Genomic DNA, 12,360 nt, shown 5'->3' on the forward strand with positions numbered 1-12,360 from the left:
ATCCAACATCTAAAAAAGCTCTGAAACCAGGGTTTTTCTAAATTCGTTGTAGGCAAGACCTGACCTGAATTTTTTTATTGACTTTATTTGTCCCATTTAGTATAATTATTTTTACATTTCTTTGTACAAACAGTCATTGAATGTGGGGTACTACTCCATATCCAGCTGGGAGGTGTTATAAAACCACATTGCTCTCTTAAAATTAGAAAAATTCCTAATTCCAAAACAAGAGTTTTAAGTAAGGACTGGACCTGGATTTTTAAAATTATTTATACTTTCAGATGGTGTATAAGGAATGGTCAATAGAGTCTAAACAGCAAAGATAATTTTAGTTGCATTTAAAATTTATTTTTTGCAGCATTTTGATTGTTCTATTTTATCCATGATTTGGGGAGTAGTCTGTGGCTGTCACTGTTTCCAGAGCTACATTCTTGCATCAGTTCCTTAATGTTCTCCTTCATGGTCTTCTTAAACTTTATCTTTAATGGTTGCATAATATTTAATTGAATGACTAGTTTATGATTTATTGGCCAGTTTCCCATAATGGAGCTTTTAGCTGTTTTTCCGCTTTTTTCCTCTCGTTTTCCATTGTGCAGACATTTGGTGAGCACCTCCTATATGCCTAGATCTGTAGGCACAGTGGTTACATAGGTGAGCAAGATACATACGGTCCTTGCCCTCATGAACCTTAAATCTTAAATTCCAGTAGGGGAGGCTGATTTCTTTTGGGGAAAAAAAAAAAATCAAATAATTATATTTTATCAGACATGCTACAAAGATAACTAGGAGTGTTGAAGTAGAGGAAGTGAGGGAATTCCTTTGGTAAGATGATTAGGAAAGGACTCAAAGGTGAAGAATTTCAGCTGAAACCCCAGTGGCTCAGCAGTAAAGAATCTGCCTACAGTGCAGGAGGAGACAGGGGTTCGATCCCTGGGTCAGGAAAATCCCCTGGAGAAGGGAATGGCAACCCACTCCAATACTCTTGTCTGCAGAATCCCATGGACAGAGGAGCCTGGTGGGCTACATACAGTCCATGGGGTCGCAAAGAGTCGGACACGACTGAAGAGACTGAGCGTGCAAATGTGAGAAGGAGCCAGAATCAAGCCAAGAGGAGCAGGGTTCCAAGCTGGAGGCGGAGGGGACGGGTCAGGCTCAAGGAAATAGAGGCAGAAGACCACTGTGGTTAGGAATGAAGAGTGAGCTCTTTGTTCCTGAAGTGTTTTCCCTCATTTGGAGTTACTTCCTTAGGAAAGATACCCAGAAGTGAAATTATAGGGTCAAAGAATATCAACATGTTAAGGACTCTGAGTATATATTGGATTTGGTTGTAATTTTAAACAAAATCTATAATGCAGTCTGAAACTAGTGAGCTGTGAAATAATTCAGAATTGTAGAGTATATTTATAGTATACCAAAGTTGTGTCTGCTGCAGTTAGTTTGCCTTTTAGATAATAATACTGAGTATACTGAAGATGAGTGGGTACCAGGGAGGATTGTAGAAAGTCCCCTTGTTTTCTGGGTTGAGGAATAATGGCCTCTCTTCTCCCACCAGGCTGTGAAGCTCACCAGCTCTCGCACCCAGCTACCTTACGAATACTACTCGCTGCCCTTCTGCCAGCCCAACAAAATAACCTACAAGGCAGAGAATCTGGGTAAGTTCTTCTCTGGCACTGCTGTTACCCTGTCCCAAAGAGGAACTCAGATCTTTTCATAATGATAATAGCAGTTAACCCTTAGAGAGCACATACTGTGTGCTGGACGCCATTCTACATAGTTTGTTTATATATTAGCTCGTTTAATCTTCACAACATCCTGAAGGAGGTAGTTGTATTTATTCCTGTTTTTACAGATTAAGTAACTTGTCACTGGTTATACTATAAATTAATAGCTAAGCTGGACTTGGAATCTGTGTAGTCAGGCTTCAGAGTTGGAGCCCTTGGCTACTGTTCAGACTGGCTCTTCTTGATTTCCAGATATCCCCTTCTGTCTCTCATGGCTTCTGTAACGTGCTCTCCTTTTAATTAAGAGGGAGTGATTATCTCCGGCCTTGATAGAAGCAGACATCACTATAGTTCTTGCTAAGCTGTTCAGGCCTTGCCTCAAATAATGTGTGAAGCAGCCACTAGAGTGTCTGGCATATGTGTTCATAAATAGCAGCCATTTTACTTTAATTCAAATAATTCTTCATTTGGTAGAATTTCAGGCTTAAAAGAAAAAATGTTTGGAGGACTCTGTTGAGGACATGATTATTAGTATTTTGTGCCTGTCTCACTTTAAGTCCTGGAGATAAAAAATTGGAAGGATGTCCCTCCACCCCACCGACTTTGAGAAAATGAAGAGACTTTCCTCTTCTCTTACAGCTTAGGGAGGGGGAAGGAGAGAACTGGTTATTGAGCAAGCCCCTAAAAGGGCCGCCTTCTCTGTCAGGGCTGAACATGGTTCTGATGTTTCCAGAACCTCTAGCCAGTGTCTGTACCTCCTGTTGGGTATTGGGCATCCCAGGCCAGCTGGGGCAGACTTTGACCTAAACCAGGCAACACCACCAGTCCCCAAGTCTCCCCTGATGCTGTTGAACGGAGGTTGATCTTAGGGCCCAGGCTGTTCCTGCTCACCTGCTGCATACCCTTCTTTTCCTGTTTTTTAGAATCAATCCCTTGTTATTCACTTTTGGCCGCCCTGGGTCTCTGTTGCTGTACGCAGGCTTCCTCTAGTTGCGGCAAGTGGGGACAGCTGTCTGGTTGCAGTGCCCTGGCTCAGCAGTGTGGCACGTGGGCTCAGCAGTTGCATGCGGCTCGTGGACGCTACAGTGTGGGCTCAGTAGTTGTGCATGGGCTTAGTTGCACTGCAGCACATGGAATCTTCCCAGACCAGAGCTCAAACCCACGTTCTCTGCATTGGCAGGTGGATTCTTAACCACTGGACCACTAAGCAAGTCCCGCTTAACCTTTTTTCTCTCTACACCACGCCATGTTCCCAGCACCCTGCTGCTACCAGGAATCCTGACCTGCTTTGTCCTCCAGACCCCTCAGAGCAGCTCCTCCCTTCCCGTGAGCTGGTGTGGATTTGTCCACAGCCCAAAACTCAACAGTTGGGCACACCTCAGTGTGATACTAGGTGACCTGAACCTCCGTGAAGCTAGGGAATGTTCCTGCCTCATGGAAATGGAAACTGGAGTGTACAGAACTTATCCTGTCACACTGTATCTTATTTCATCTTTGTGTAGTGCCTCCCTCTGTGGCCCAGAGGCTCTTTGAGCAATGGGATCATGTCCTACATTTCTCTGTCTTTCTCTGCCACTTCTGACCCAGCCTCTCACACATCGTCATCATTCAGTTAAAGTTAACTGTCCTCCCTGAATGGAGCAGAAACAGCCTTGAGCGAATGCCTGTTGGGTTGCAAGCCTTGTTCTCTTCATCATCATTATCATCACCGTTAGTCCTTACATGGCTCTCACAATGAGCCAGGGTTCTGAGCCTGTCTGTGCTTTAACTTAGTTAATTTTCACAACAGCCCTCTGAGGTAGCTACTCTTAAAATCCACTTGTCATGGACAAGGGAAGTGAGCCACAGGAGGTGAAGTCACTTGCCTCAGGTTACTCACCGAGTTGGTGGCAGAGCCCAAGAACTGTGGCTTCAGGGTCCAGAGCCTCAAGCAGCACAGTCTGTGTACCGTCTCACTCGGTTTCCACTGTGACTGCACAGCCGGGTACGCTGGCCTCCATGCCAGAGTAGAGGGCACAGCAGCTTCAGAGGTTTGAAAAAGTTACTCATGGTCAGGGGGTGGTGATTTTAACCCAGGTTTGTTTTGTTTCTCTTTTTAGTATTTATTTTTACTTACTTATTTGGCTGCGTCAGGTCTTACTTGCAGCGTGCAGGATCTTGAATTGCAGCCATCTGGGATCTAGTTCCCTGAGCAGGGATAGAACCTGGGCCCCCTGCATGGGGAACACAGAGTCTTAGCCACTGGACCACCAGGAAGTTCCCTTAACCCAAGTTTTTTAACTCTAAAACAGTTCTTTCTGTTGGCGGCTCACCTGATAAAGAATCCGCCTGCAATGTAGGAGACCTGGGTCCTATCCCTGGGTTGGGAAGATCCCCTGGAGGAGGGCATGGCAACCCACTCCAGTATTCTTGCTTGGAGAATTCCAGGGGCAGAGGAGACTTGTGGGCTACAGTCCATGGGGTCACAAAGAGTTGGACAAGACTGAGCAAGTAACACTTGGACTTTCACTTTTCTGTTGTCCAGACTGCCTTTTCCAGAAAGGTTCATTTGGGCTGTCTGAGGGTTGTGCTCCTGATTCTCAGATCGGTTTACTGATAAAGATTCATATGGTGGGGGGTTTGTGAGGGGGCATCTGCAGCGGATGTGTTAGAGGACAGTGGCATTCTCTCTTCGAGTGGCCACTTAGCCTGCTGTTCGTTTAGTGTGGCTTGCTGACTGCTCCCAGCTTTAAAAGTTAAAAGGAATACTTCTCTATTAGAAATGAGCTGTTCTAGACCACTGTGTCCTCCTTCTTGGTTTAAATCTAATTTCTAAATATCAAGACGTGGTACCTGTCTTACTAGATCTGCAGCCCTGTTCCTCTCTCTGTATGTTCTTCCCTTCCTCAAGTGAGTCCCCTGTTGACCTCACTGAAGACAAGTGGGCGGTAGGGCATGTGGTAGAGGAAGGAGCCTGGGGACTTGAGCTAGAACTTGGTTGTAGAAGCCTCAGAGTCTTTCTGATATGCACCCGTCCTCCTCACTCATCCTTTGTATCAATCAGCACCAAGCCCCCTAGATTTCACCTCTTGGTAGCTCCTGATCGTGTGCTTGTTTCCACCCTCCCCACACCCTGGAATGCAGCCACCATCACTGTTCGCTTGCACAGTGCCTGCCATCACCCCAGACAGTTCCTTGCATCTCTGATGTTTTCTTGACAAAATAGCCAGACTGATCTGTTACCAGAATCAGATAATGGCTTCTGCTGCCCCATTAGAAACCCTTTATTGATTTTTGTTGCTCTCTGGATGAAGATCAAACTTCTGTGTGGCCCACAGGCCCCCTAAGGTCCAGCTCTGGCCAGTCTCTGACTCACCTCAGGTCACCCTTGCTGTCTGCACTGCAACCATACAGGCCTCTCAAGTTTACCCTGTCATCTCCTCTTCCCCCAACTCTTCCCCCGAGAAAGGACCCTTTGCACATACTGTTCCTTCTGTCTAGACTAGTCTTTCCCTATCTTTTTGCCTCTTTAATCCTCTCTTCCTTTAGAGCTCACTTCAAGCATTACTGTTTCCAAGAAACTGTCCTAGACCTGCTTCCCACATCTAGAGCAAGTTCCTCTTATTATACTATATCTTCTCATTGTCCTGATTGTTTAATCAGTGTGTTCCTACTAGACCATAAGCTCCATGAATATGTCTGTACAACATTGTGTCTTCAGAGCCCAGCATATAACCAATACCCAGTTTAGGAAGGAACAAATGAGCAAACAAACAAATGACTAGGCCAGGAGTCCCACATCAGGCAGGTCCACTCTGACAGGCCGTTAGACCAGGTGTGGGTTCAGGCGTTAGTGCAAAGCCTATGGGCTTCGGTTCATCTCCTTCAGCTCGCCCCAGTTCCTCCTCATCCCAGTAGAACTGTCAGAATGGCTCCACATGAAAGTGCTGTTGGGTTTAGTCCCTGACTGCTTGGTGCCTGCTCACAGGACACCTGGCAACAGATTTTTCTGAGGTCATAGGTGTGCAAGGGTGTGCCAGTTCCTTAAGTAAGATGTTTTGGCTAAAAATCTCCAGTGCTGGATTTTACACTGCCTCCCTCCCTGCCTAAACCAGGATCTGAAGACACGGAAATAAATCATGTGCCCTTGAAGAGCTCATCATCAGGTAGCAGGGCAGAAACTTGGACCATCAGTACATTGTGCAGAATCACAGCACTGACGTATGAAAAGGTGCAGAGGTGATGCTGGTGACAGAAGTAGTATTTGTTGCCTTCCTACTCTGTGTTTCTCACTGTAATCCTGTGAGATGGGTACTGTTATTCCCATTTTGCAGATGAGGAAATTGAGCCTCGAGGTTAAATTACTTTCCAGGATTGCTGAGCTAGTAAGCTGCAGAGCCACGGTTCAGTAATCCTCGCTTCACCATCGTACGATGCTCCCTCTGTGCTGAGGGCAGTCCAAGGAGAGAGACGAGCTGAGCCTCAAGGAGGTCAGGAAGGGCTTCCAGAGAGTGGAATAAAAGCTGAGCCTGCAGGTTGAGAAAGTTTCCCAGGAATGTGGGGCAGGGATTGGCAAAGGAAATGATAATGCAGCTCAGAGGCATGGAGTGACGGGGCATGTTTGATGTGCCCTGAAGAGTCTAGAGGTGCTAGAGCACAAAAGGGAGGCGGGGGCAACAGGTGGGGTCAGGTGGGCAAGCTTGGCCTGAACAGGCGGGGTATCACATTGAGTGTGCCAGGCTGCAGGACTGCTGGAAGCCTTCCAGGTGGGCCCTGCGTCTCCGTGGGTCTGCTGACCTCAGCAACCTCGGGGCTGAAGCTCTGAGCTCCATCTGTCTCTCTTATGGCAGGAGAGGTGCTGAGAGGGGACCGGATTGTCAACACCCCTTTCCAGGTTCTCATGAACAGTGAGAAAAAGTGTGAGGTTCTGTGCGGCCAGTCCAACAAGCCAGTGACCCTGACCGTGGAGCAGAGCCGGCTCGTGGCTGAGCGGATCTCAGAGGACTACTACGTCCACCTGTGAGTTGTCCTCTGCTCCCCGCCAGCCTTGGGTTCCCGGAGGGGAGGGCCCTGAGGGAGTGGCAGTCTGAGGGACTGAGCGGGGCCTTGGGTTTCCAGCATTGCGGACAACCTGCCCGTGGCCACCCGGCTGGAGCTCTACTCCAACCGCGATGGCGACGACAAGAAGAAGGAGAAAGATGTGCAGTTTGAACACGGCTACCGGCTCGGCTTCACAGACGTCAACAAGGTATTGGAATGCCCTAGTGTGCTGAGAGGGCTGGGGAGCCACGCCTCAGTCATGAGCACTTGGGGCCACAGAGCAGGGGGAAACCTACAGCTCTAGGCTTAGAACAGAAAATACAGGGATGGCCATGGCAAGTTCCTGCTGGTGCCCCCAGGTGTGGTCTGTCGGAAGTTTGGGTGCTGGTGGGCAGGGCGCTAGCAGATGCTACAGAGGAAGTGGAAAGTGCAGTGCCTGAAACCTCAGATTCTGTGTAACTATATGATCATATGGATTATAAGAGTAATTCTGCCCACCCCACCCCCACCTCCAAAAAAAATCTGGAATTTCGTCAGTGTGTTAGAGAGTGAGCTAAGTGGTGGTCAAGAGCATACAGGTTCTCTGGGTTTTGAATCCTGCCTTACTAGTTGATGAGTGACCCTAATCCTACTTCTTTCACCTCTCTAAGCTTTGTGTTCCTTTTCTATAAAATCTATGTGATAGCCATACCTGCCCTTTGGGGGGTCGTGCAGAGTATATCAGACAATCTGTGTAAGCACTCTGCAGCACAGCCACTGAGAAATACGCTAGTGGTGCTGATTGTAGTGGGGATTCTCTTACATTCGTCATTTTTTAGACTGAACACACATTACTTAGGGAACAAAGAACAAGCACATTTCTTTCGAGGCACAGTCACTGTCCTCCAAGGGCTTCTATCATGACTGGGGCGAGAACTGACAGTGAGAGGCCCTGGAGCTTAAGTCCCAATTCCAGTCCCATGGGCAGTGCCAGAGGAGTTCGGAGGGAGCGTCCGTGCAGTCAGGTTGTCACGGAGTAGGTGGGCCTTGAAAACTAGAGAGGCTTGAGCTGCATGAAGTCGGGACGGCATTCTAGTTGAAATGAACGCTGTGAACGGAGTTCAGGGTGGGGACCGTTCACGAGGCAGGGAGAGATCCAGGGGAACAGGTGAACTAACCTGTCTGAGAACGTATGTCAGGGTTACAGGACAGAGGGCCTTGAATCCCAGCCTGTGGGGTCTGGACTTTAGTAAGCCCCACTGAGCCCTGGAGGGTTCATGAGTAACGGACTGCTGTGAGAGCAGTGTATTTGGAAGGTTGGTTCAGCTGGGTCTGTTAAATGCGGGAAGGGACCGAATACCTGGCCGGCCTGCCTGTGTGGGTTTGCTGGTGGTTCCCTGGCTCCAGCTCCTTCGTCGCCTGTGTTGCCCTGCTCAGATCTACCTGCACAACCACCTCTCGTTCATCCTCTACTACCACCGGGAGGACCTGGAAGAGGACCGGGAGCACACGTACCGCGTCGTCCGCTTCGAGGTGATTCCCCAGAGCATCAGGCTGGAGGGTGAGTGGGTAGGTGTGGCCAGGGGGCAGGGCTGGGCGGGCCTGGGCTCCCACGCCCGGGGCCTCTGCGCCGTTGACTCCTGACGTGGCTGATAGGGGCCCAGCCAAGCTAGGGTCGCTGCATTCCCATTAGAGAAAGCAGGGACAAGGGGAGAGCTGACACGCTGAGCCCTGGCCTGGCACCTGCCGGTTGACCCCCTCACAGCCACCAGGGAGGTGTGTTCTGATTATGATGGGAACCAGAGGCTCAGAGAGCTCGGCGACTTGGCCACGACCAAACAGCAATCGGGCTTGGCTGGGCCCATCATAAGAACCAGCCAGCTCAAGAACAAGGGGCAGAGGTACAGACAGAGCTGTTGGGCAGCCAGTCTCAGTGTTTGTGCTTCTGCGGGTGAGTGAGTGGTATAGACTAAAGTTGGCCCAGGGTCAGCTGTCCTGTGGGAATTTGAGAGCCCAGGCCCAGCCCTCTGGGCCTGACTGAACCTAGTCCAGCTTCACCTCGCCTGGCAGCCCTTGCTCACCACAGAGCGCACTTCCACTTAGTAGGCCTGGTCTTCTGTCCACTGTGGTGGTGGGTTTTGGGACTTTTTTTTTAAGGTGTGGAACCTGGTATTCAGACAAACAAAATAATACTCAGAAGTCTCTTGTAAAATGTAGACCCTGTGCTTTCGGGGCGCAGACTGCCTCTCCTCCCGTCAGTGTTGTGGGTGCAGCCTGACGTTTACTGTGTGAGTGTTTGACAGCAGCTGCTGCCCCCGTGGTTCTTCGAGGTTAGAGACCCTGTCTTGTTTTCTCACTGTTTTTAGCCCAGTACCAGGCAGGCAGTAGGCGCCTGCTTGTTGTATGTTTGTTACTGAATGAATGGACGATGGCAGGATGAATGGATGAGTAAGTGAAGGGGAAAGTGACTGAGGACTGATTGCTGGAGTGCCGGGAATCTGGGGACTGAATGAGCGAGGAAGCGTGTGAGACAGTGGGCTGGCGGGGTCTGCATGCTGAATGGGACCGACTGAACGAGCAGGTAGATATTTGCTACGAGTGAAGGAAGAATCTGTTTAACTAAACAGGGACTCACACCCACTCCCTGCACGCACCTCTCTGCAACCCCTGAGGCTCTTTGAAAAGTCAGGGTTCCAGGGAGCACAGTTTTAAAGCTGTCGTTGCCAGCTCTTCTCCCAGCCTCTTCTCAGCAGCACACCTCCCCCGTGTACGCCCCCAGAACAGTCCCTGGGTAGTGGCACCTGCCCTCCCAGGAACAGACTGAGTCTCTGTCTCTCGCAGACCTCAAAGCAGACGAGAAGAGCTCATGCACCCTGCCTGAGGGTACCAACTCCTCGCCCCAAGAAATTGACCCCACCAAGGAGAATCAGCTGTACTTCACGTACTCTGTGCACTGGGAGGTGAGAAGGGGCTGCCTCCACAGCTGTAGGGGAGGAGGGCTCGGCTGGGCGGGAGAGGTCAAGCAGGAGGCTTGGCTCTCAAGCACTTCCTCCCCACCGCCAGGAAAGTGACATCAAGTGGGCCTCTCGCTGGGACACTTACCTCACCATGAGCGACGTGCAGATCCACTGGTTTTCCATCATTAACTCCGTCGTGGTGGTCTTCTTCCTGTCAGGTGAGAGCTGTGGGCTGGAGGGTGGAGAGAACAAGGGGCTGAGGTGTCACATTGCTCACAGGGGACTTCTAGGGTGTTCTTGGAGCCCAGTGTGGGTCAGAAACAGACATCAGGGCTCTGTGGGGGCACCAGGTACACAGAGGTGAACAAGACTCAGCCTCTACTCTCGAGGGCTCCTTGGGGAAGACCGCGCCTCTCCTCACACACACCTCCGCTGGTTCATTCAACGAGGGTTCGTCATTGCTCACCCTTTTGGGGCCCCAGCCACATGCTGGATATGGTGTTGAGCAAAACTAACCCAGCCTCTCCCCTCAGTCTATGCTCAGGTGGTAGGAGAGAGACAGAAAAGCCCCAGAGTGATGGAGTTCCAGGTAGTGCTAAGTGAGGAGAGGGTGAAAGCTGCCTTAGAGAAGACCTCTCTGAACAAGGAGCCGCATTCAGAGACCCAGGGAAGGACTCTTCTAGCTAGGGTCACACATCCCTGCTGTGGGACAAACTTGGTGAGAAGCCAGAAGACATGAGGGCGGGAGGGCAGTGGACATAACTGATCTTTTCAGTATCAGAGAGGAAGTAAAGATAATGTTGTCTTCATTAAACATTTACCCTGGGACCAGCTGTGGTGCAAATAAACACTTCACAAGCCTCCCCCCTCCTTTCAGCCAAGCCTAAAAGCAGTAAGTTAGCTCAGGGTCTGATAATCTGTTGTCTTAGCCGCTATACCGCTGCCTAGAGAGAAACAGCCCGTGCCAGTGCCGATGGGGGCCTCTGAACTGTTCGGGGTGTGTCAAGAGGAGATGTCTTGAAGTGTGAGTAGGAGTTAAGGCAAAAGGAGTAGCCTGGGTTATAGGCACACAGGTGAGAGGGAGATGGGCCATGACCTGATAACCAACAGCAATAAATGACCAGAGAGGTGAGCCTGGGGAAGTTAGAAGGACCAACCACTGGAGGAACAGGGATGCTGTTCTCCCTAGAGTGGAAGCAGTGTCCTGTGACAGCCTCCACCAATCCCAGCAGCTCATTCCTCCCCCCTACACTTGAGGGGTGACCTTCTGTTTGCTCCGCCCCTGGTCGCTGAGCTGGAGCCCTGCCTAGGAGAGGACCTGAGGCCACTGCATAGCCAGTTCCCACTGAAGAAAGCCACACATGCTGGGGGGACCAGCAGCGCAGAAGACTCAGCTGGCAGTGCTGACGGCTTCTCTTCCTCCCTGCCCCCCGCCCCCCATTTGTTTCAGGCATCCTGAGCATGATTATCATTCGGACCCTGCGGAAGGACATCGCCAACTATAATAAGGAGGATGACATTGTACGAGGTCTTGGCTGGGGAGGGATGGACTTGCAGAGGGAGGGTGGTCTAGCAGCAGAGCTCCAGGCCTCCCAGACCAGGACTGGGGGTGGGTGGGGGAGGGTTGTGTGATCATTCATAGCACAAACCTTGAAAGTATTGAAAAGGAAAACAAAACGTTTAATGACTCGAAGTGATTGGGATAGATTTTCTCATTTTATTTTGCTTTTTTATTTTATTTTATGTTTGTGTTTGTCTGTGCTGGGTCTTCATTGCTCCACACAGACTTTCACTAGTTGTGGCGATCGAGGGCCGCTCTCCATTGCAGCGTGAGGGCTTCTCATTGTGGTGGCTTCTTTTTTTGCAGAGCACAGACTCTAGGGCACACGGGCTTAGTTGCGCTGCAGCATGTGGCATGTTCCCAGGCCAGGGATTGAACCTTTGTTTCCTGCATTGGCAGGCAAATTCTTAACCACTGGACCACCAGGGAAGCCCAGCTTTCTAATTTCCAAGCTTTCATGATGGAAGAAAACTGGATTGATTTGATGACATACAAATAGTATATGATATTTGATTGATATTGATTTGACATACATAATCCTTTATGTCAAAATAAACAAAACAGAAAAGTAAAATGGCAAACAATATATGCAACAAATATTTTAGAAGATGATAGTTATACAATATTGTGAAGTAATTATCCTCCAATTAAAAATAAATGCTTTTAAAAAGGAAGATGATGGTTAAAAGAACTGGTATTAAAAAACACTAAAATTCTCTAAGGTGCTGATGAACAAAAAAATACAGACAAGGATACATGGCTAAGAAACATGTGAAAAAGTGTTTTTATCTTAGGCATAAGTCCCCAACATGGGCTTCTCTGGTGGCTCAGTGGTAAAGAATCCACCTCCCAGGGCAGGAGACGCAGGATCAATCCCTGGGTCAGGAAGAGCCCCTGTAGAAGGAAACGGCAATGCATTCCAGTATTCTTGCTTGGGAAATCCCATGGCTAGAGGAACCTGGCAGGCTACAGTCCATGGGGTTTCAAAAGAGTTGGACACAATTTAGCAACTAAACCACAACATCAAGCCCCCCACATGCAGTTTCAATCATCAGAAGACAGTTCTGGACCTTCAAATTAGCACAGCTCTGTATATATAGTATTAATTGTTGGCAAGGTTAAT

At 49.3% G+C, this 12,360-nt stretch overlaps 1 protein-coding gene across 3 annotated transcripts in view; it reads left to right on the plus strand.

Annotated features, from left to right (window-relative positions):
- Nucleotides 1–12,360, plus strand: part of TM9SF4 (transmembrane 9 superfamily member 4) — a 53,113-nt gene that overhangs the window by 23,891 nt on the left and 16,862 nt on the right. For all 3 annotated transcript variants that reach the window (XM_052650659.1, XM_052650660.1, XM_052650661.1), the window contains exons 3-9: nt 1,553–1,652; nt 6,551–6,719; nt 6,819–6,948; nt 8,157–8,280; nt 9,561–9,679; nt 9,783–9,894; nt 11,127–11,197. In XM_052650659.1, coding sequence (XP_052506619.1) covers nt 1,553–1,652; nt 6,551–6,719; nt 6,819–6,948; nt 8,157–8,280; nt 9,561–9,679; nt 9,783–9,894; nt 11,127–11,197 — 825 coding nt within the window. The remainder of the gene's footprint in view (nt 1–1,552; nt 1,653–6,550; nt 6,720–6,818; nt 6,949–8,156; nt 8,281–9,560; nt 9,680–9,782; nt 9,895–11,126; nt 11,198–12,360) is intronic.

The sequence above is a fragment of the Budorcas taxicolor genome, chromosome 13, assembly GCF_023091745.1.
Source record: "Budorcas taxicolor isolate Tak-1 chromosome 13, Takin1.1, whole genome shotgun sequence".
In the NCBI taxonomy this organism is placed as follows: Eukaryota; Metazoa; Chordata; class Mammalia; order Artiodactyla; family Bovidae; genus Budorcas; species Budorcas taxicolor.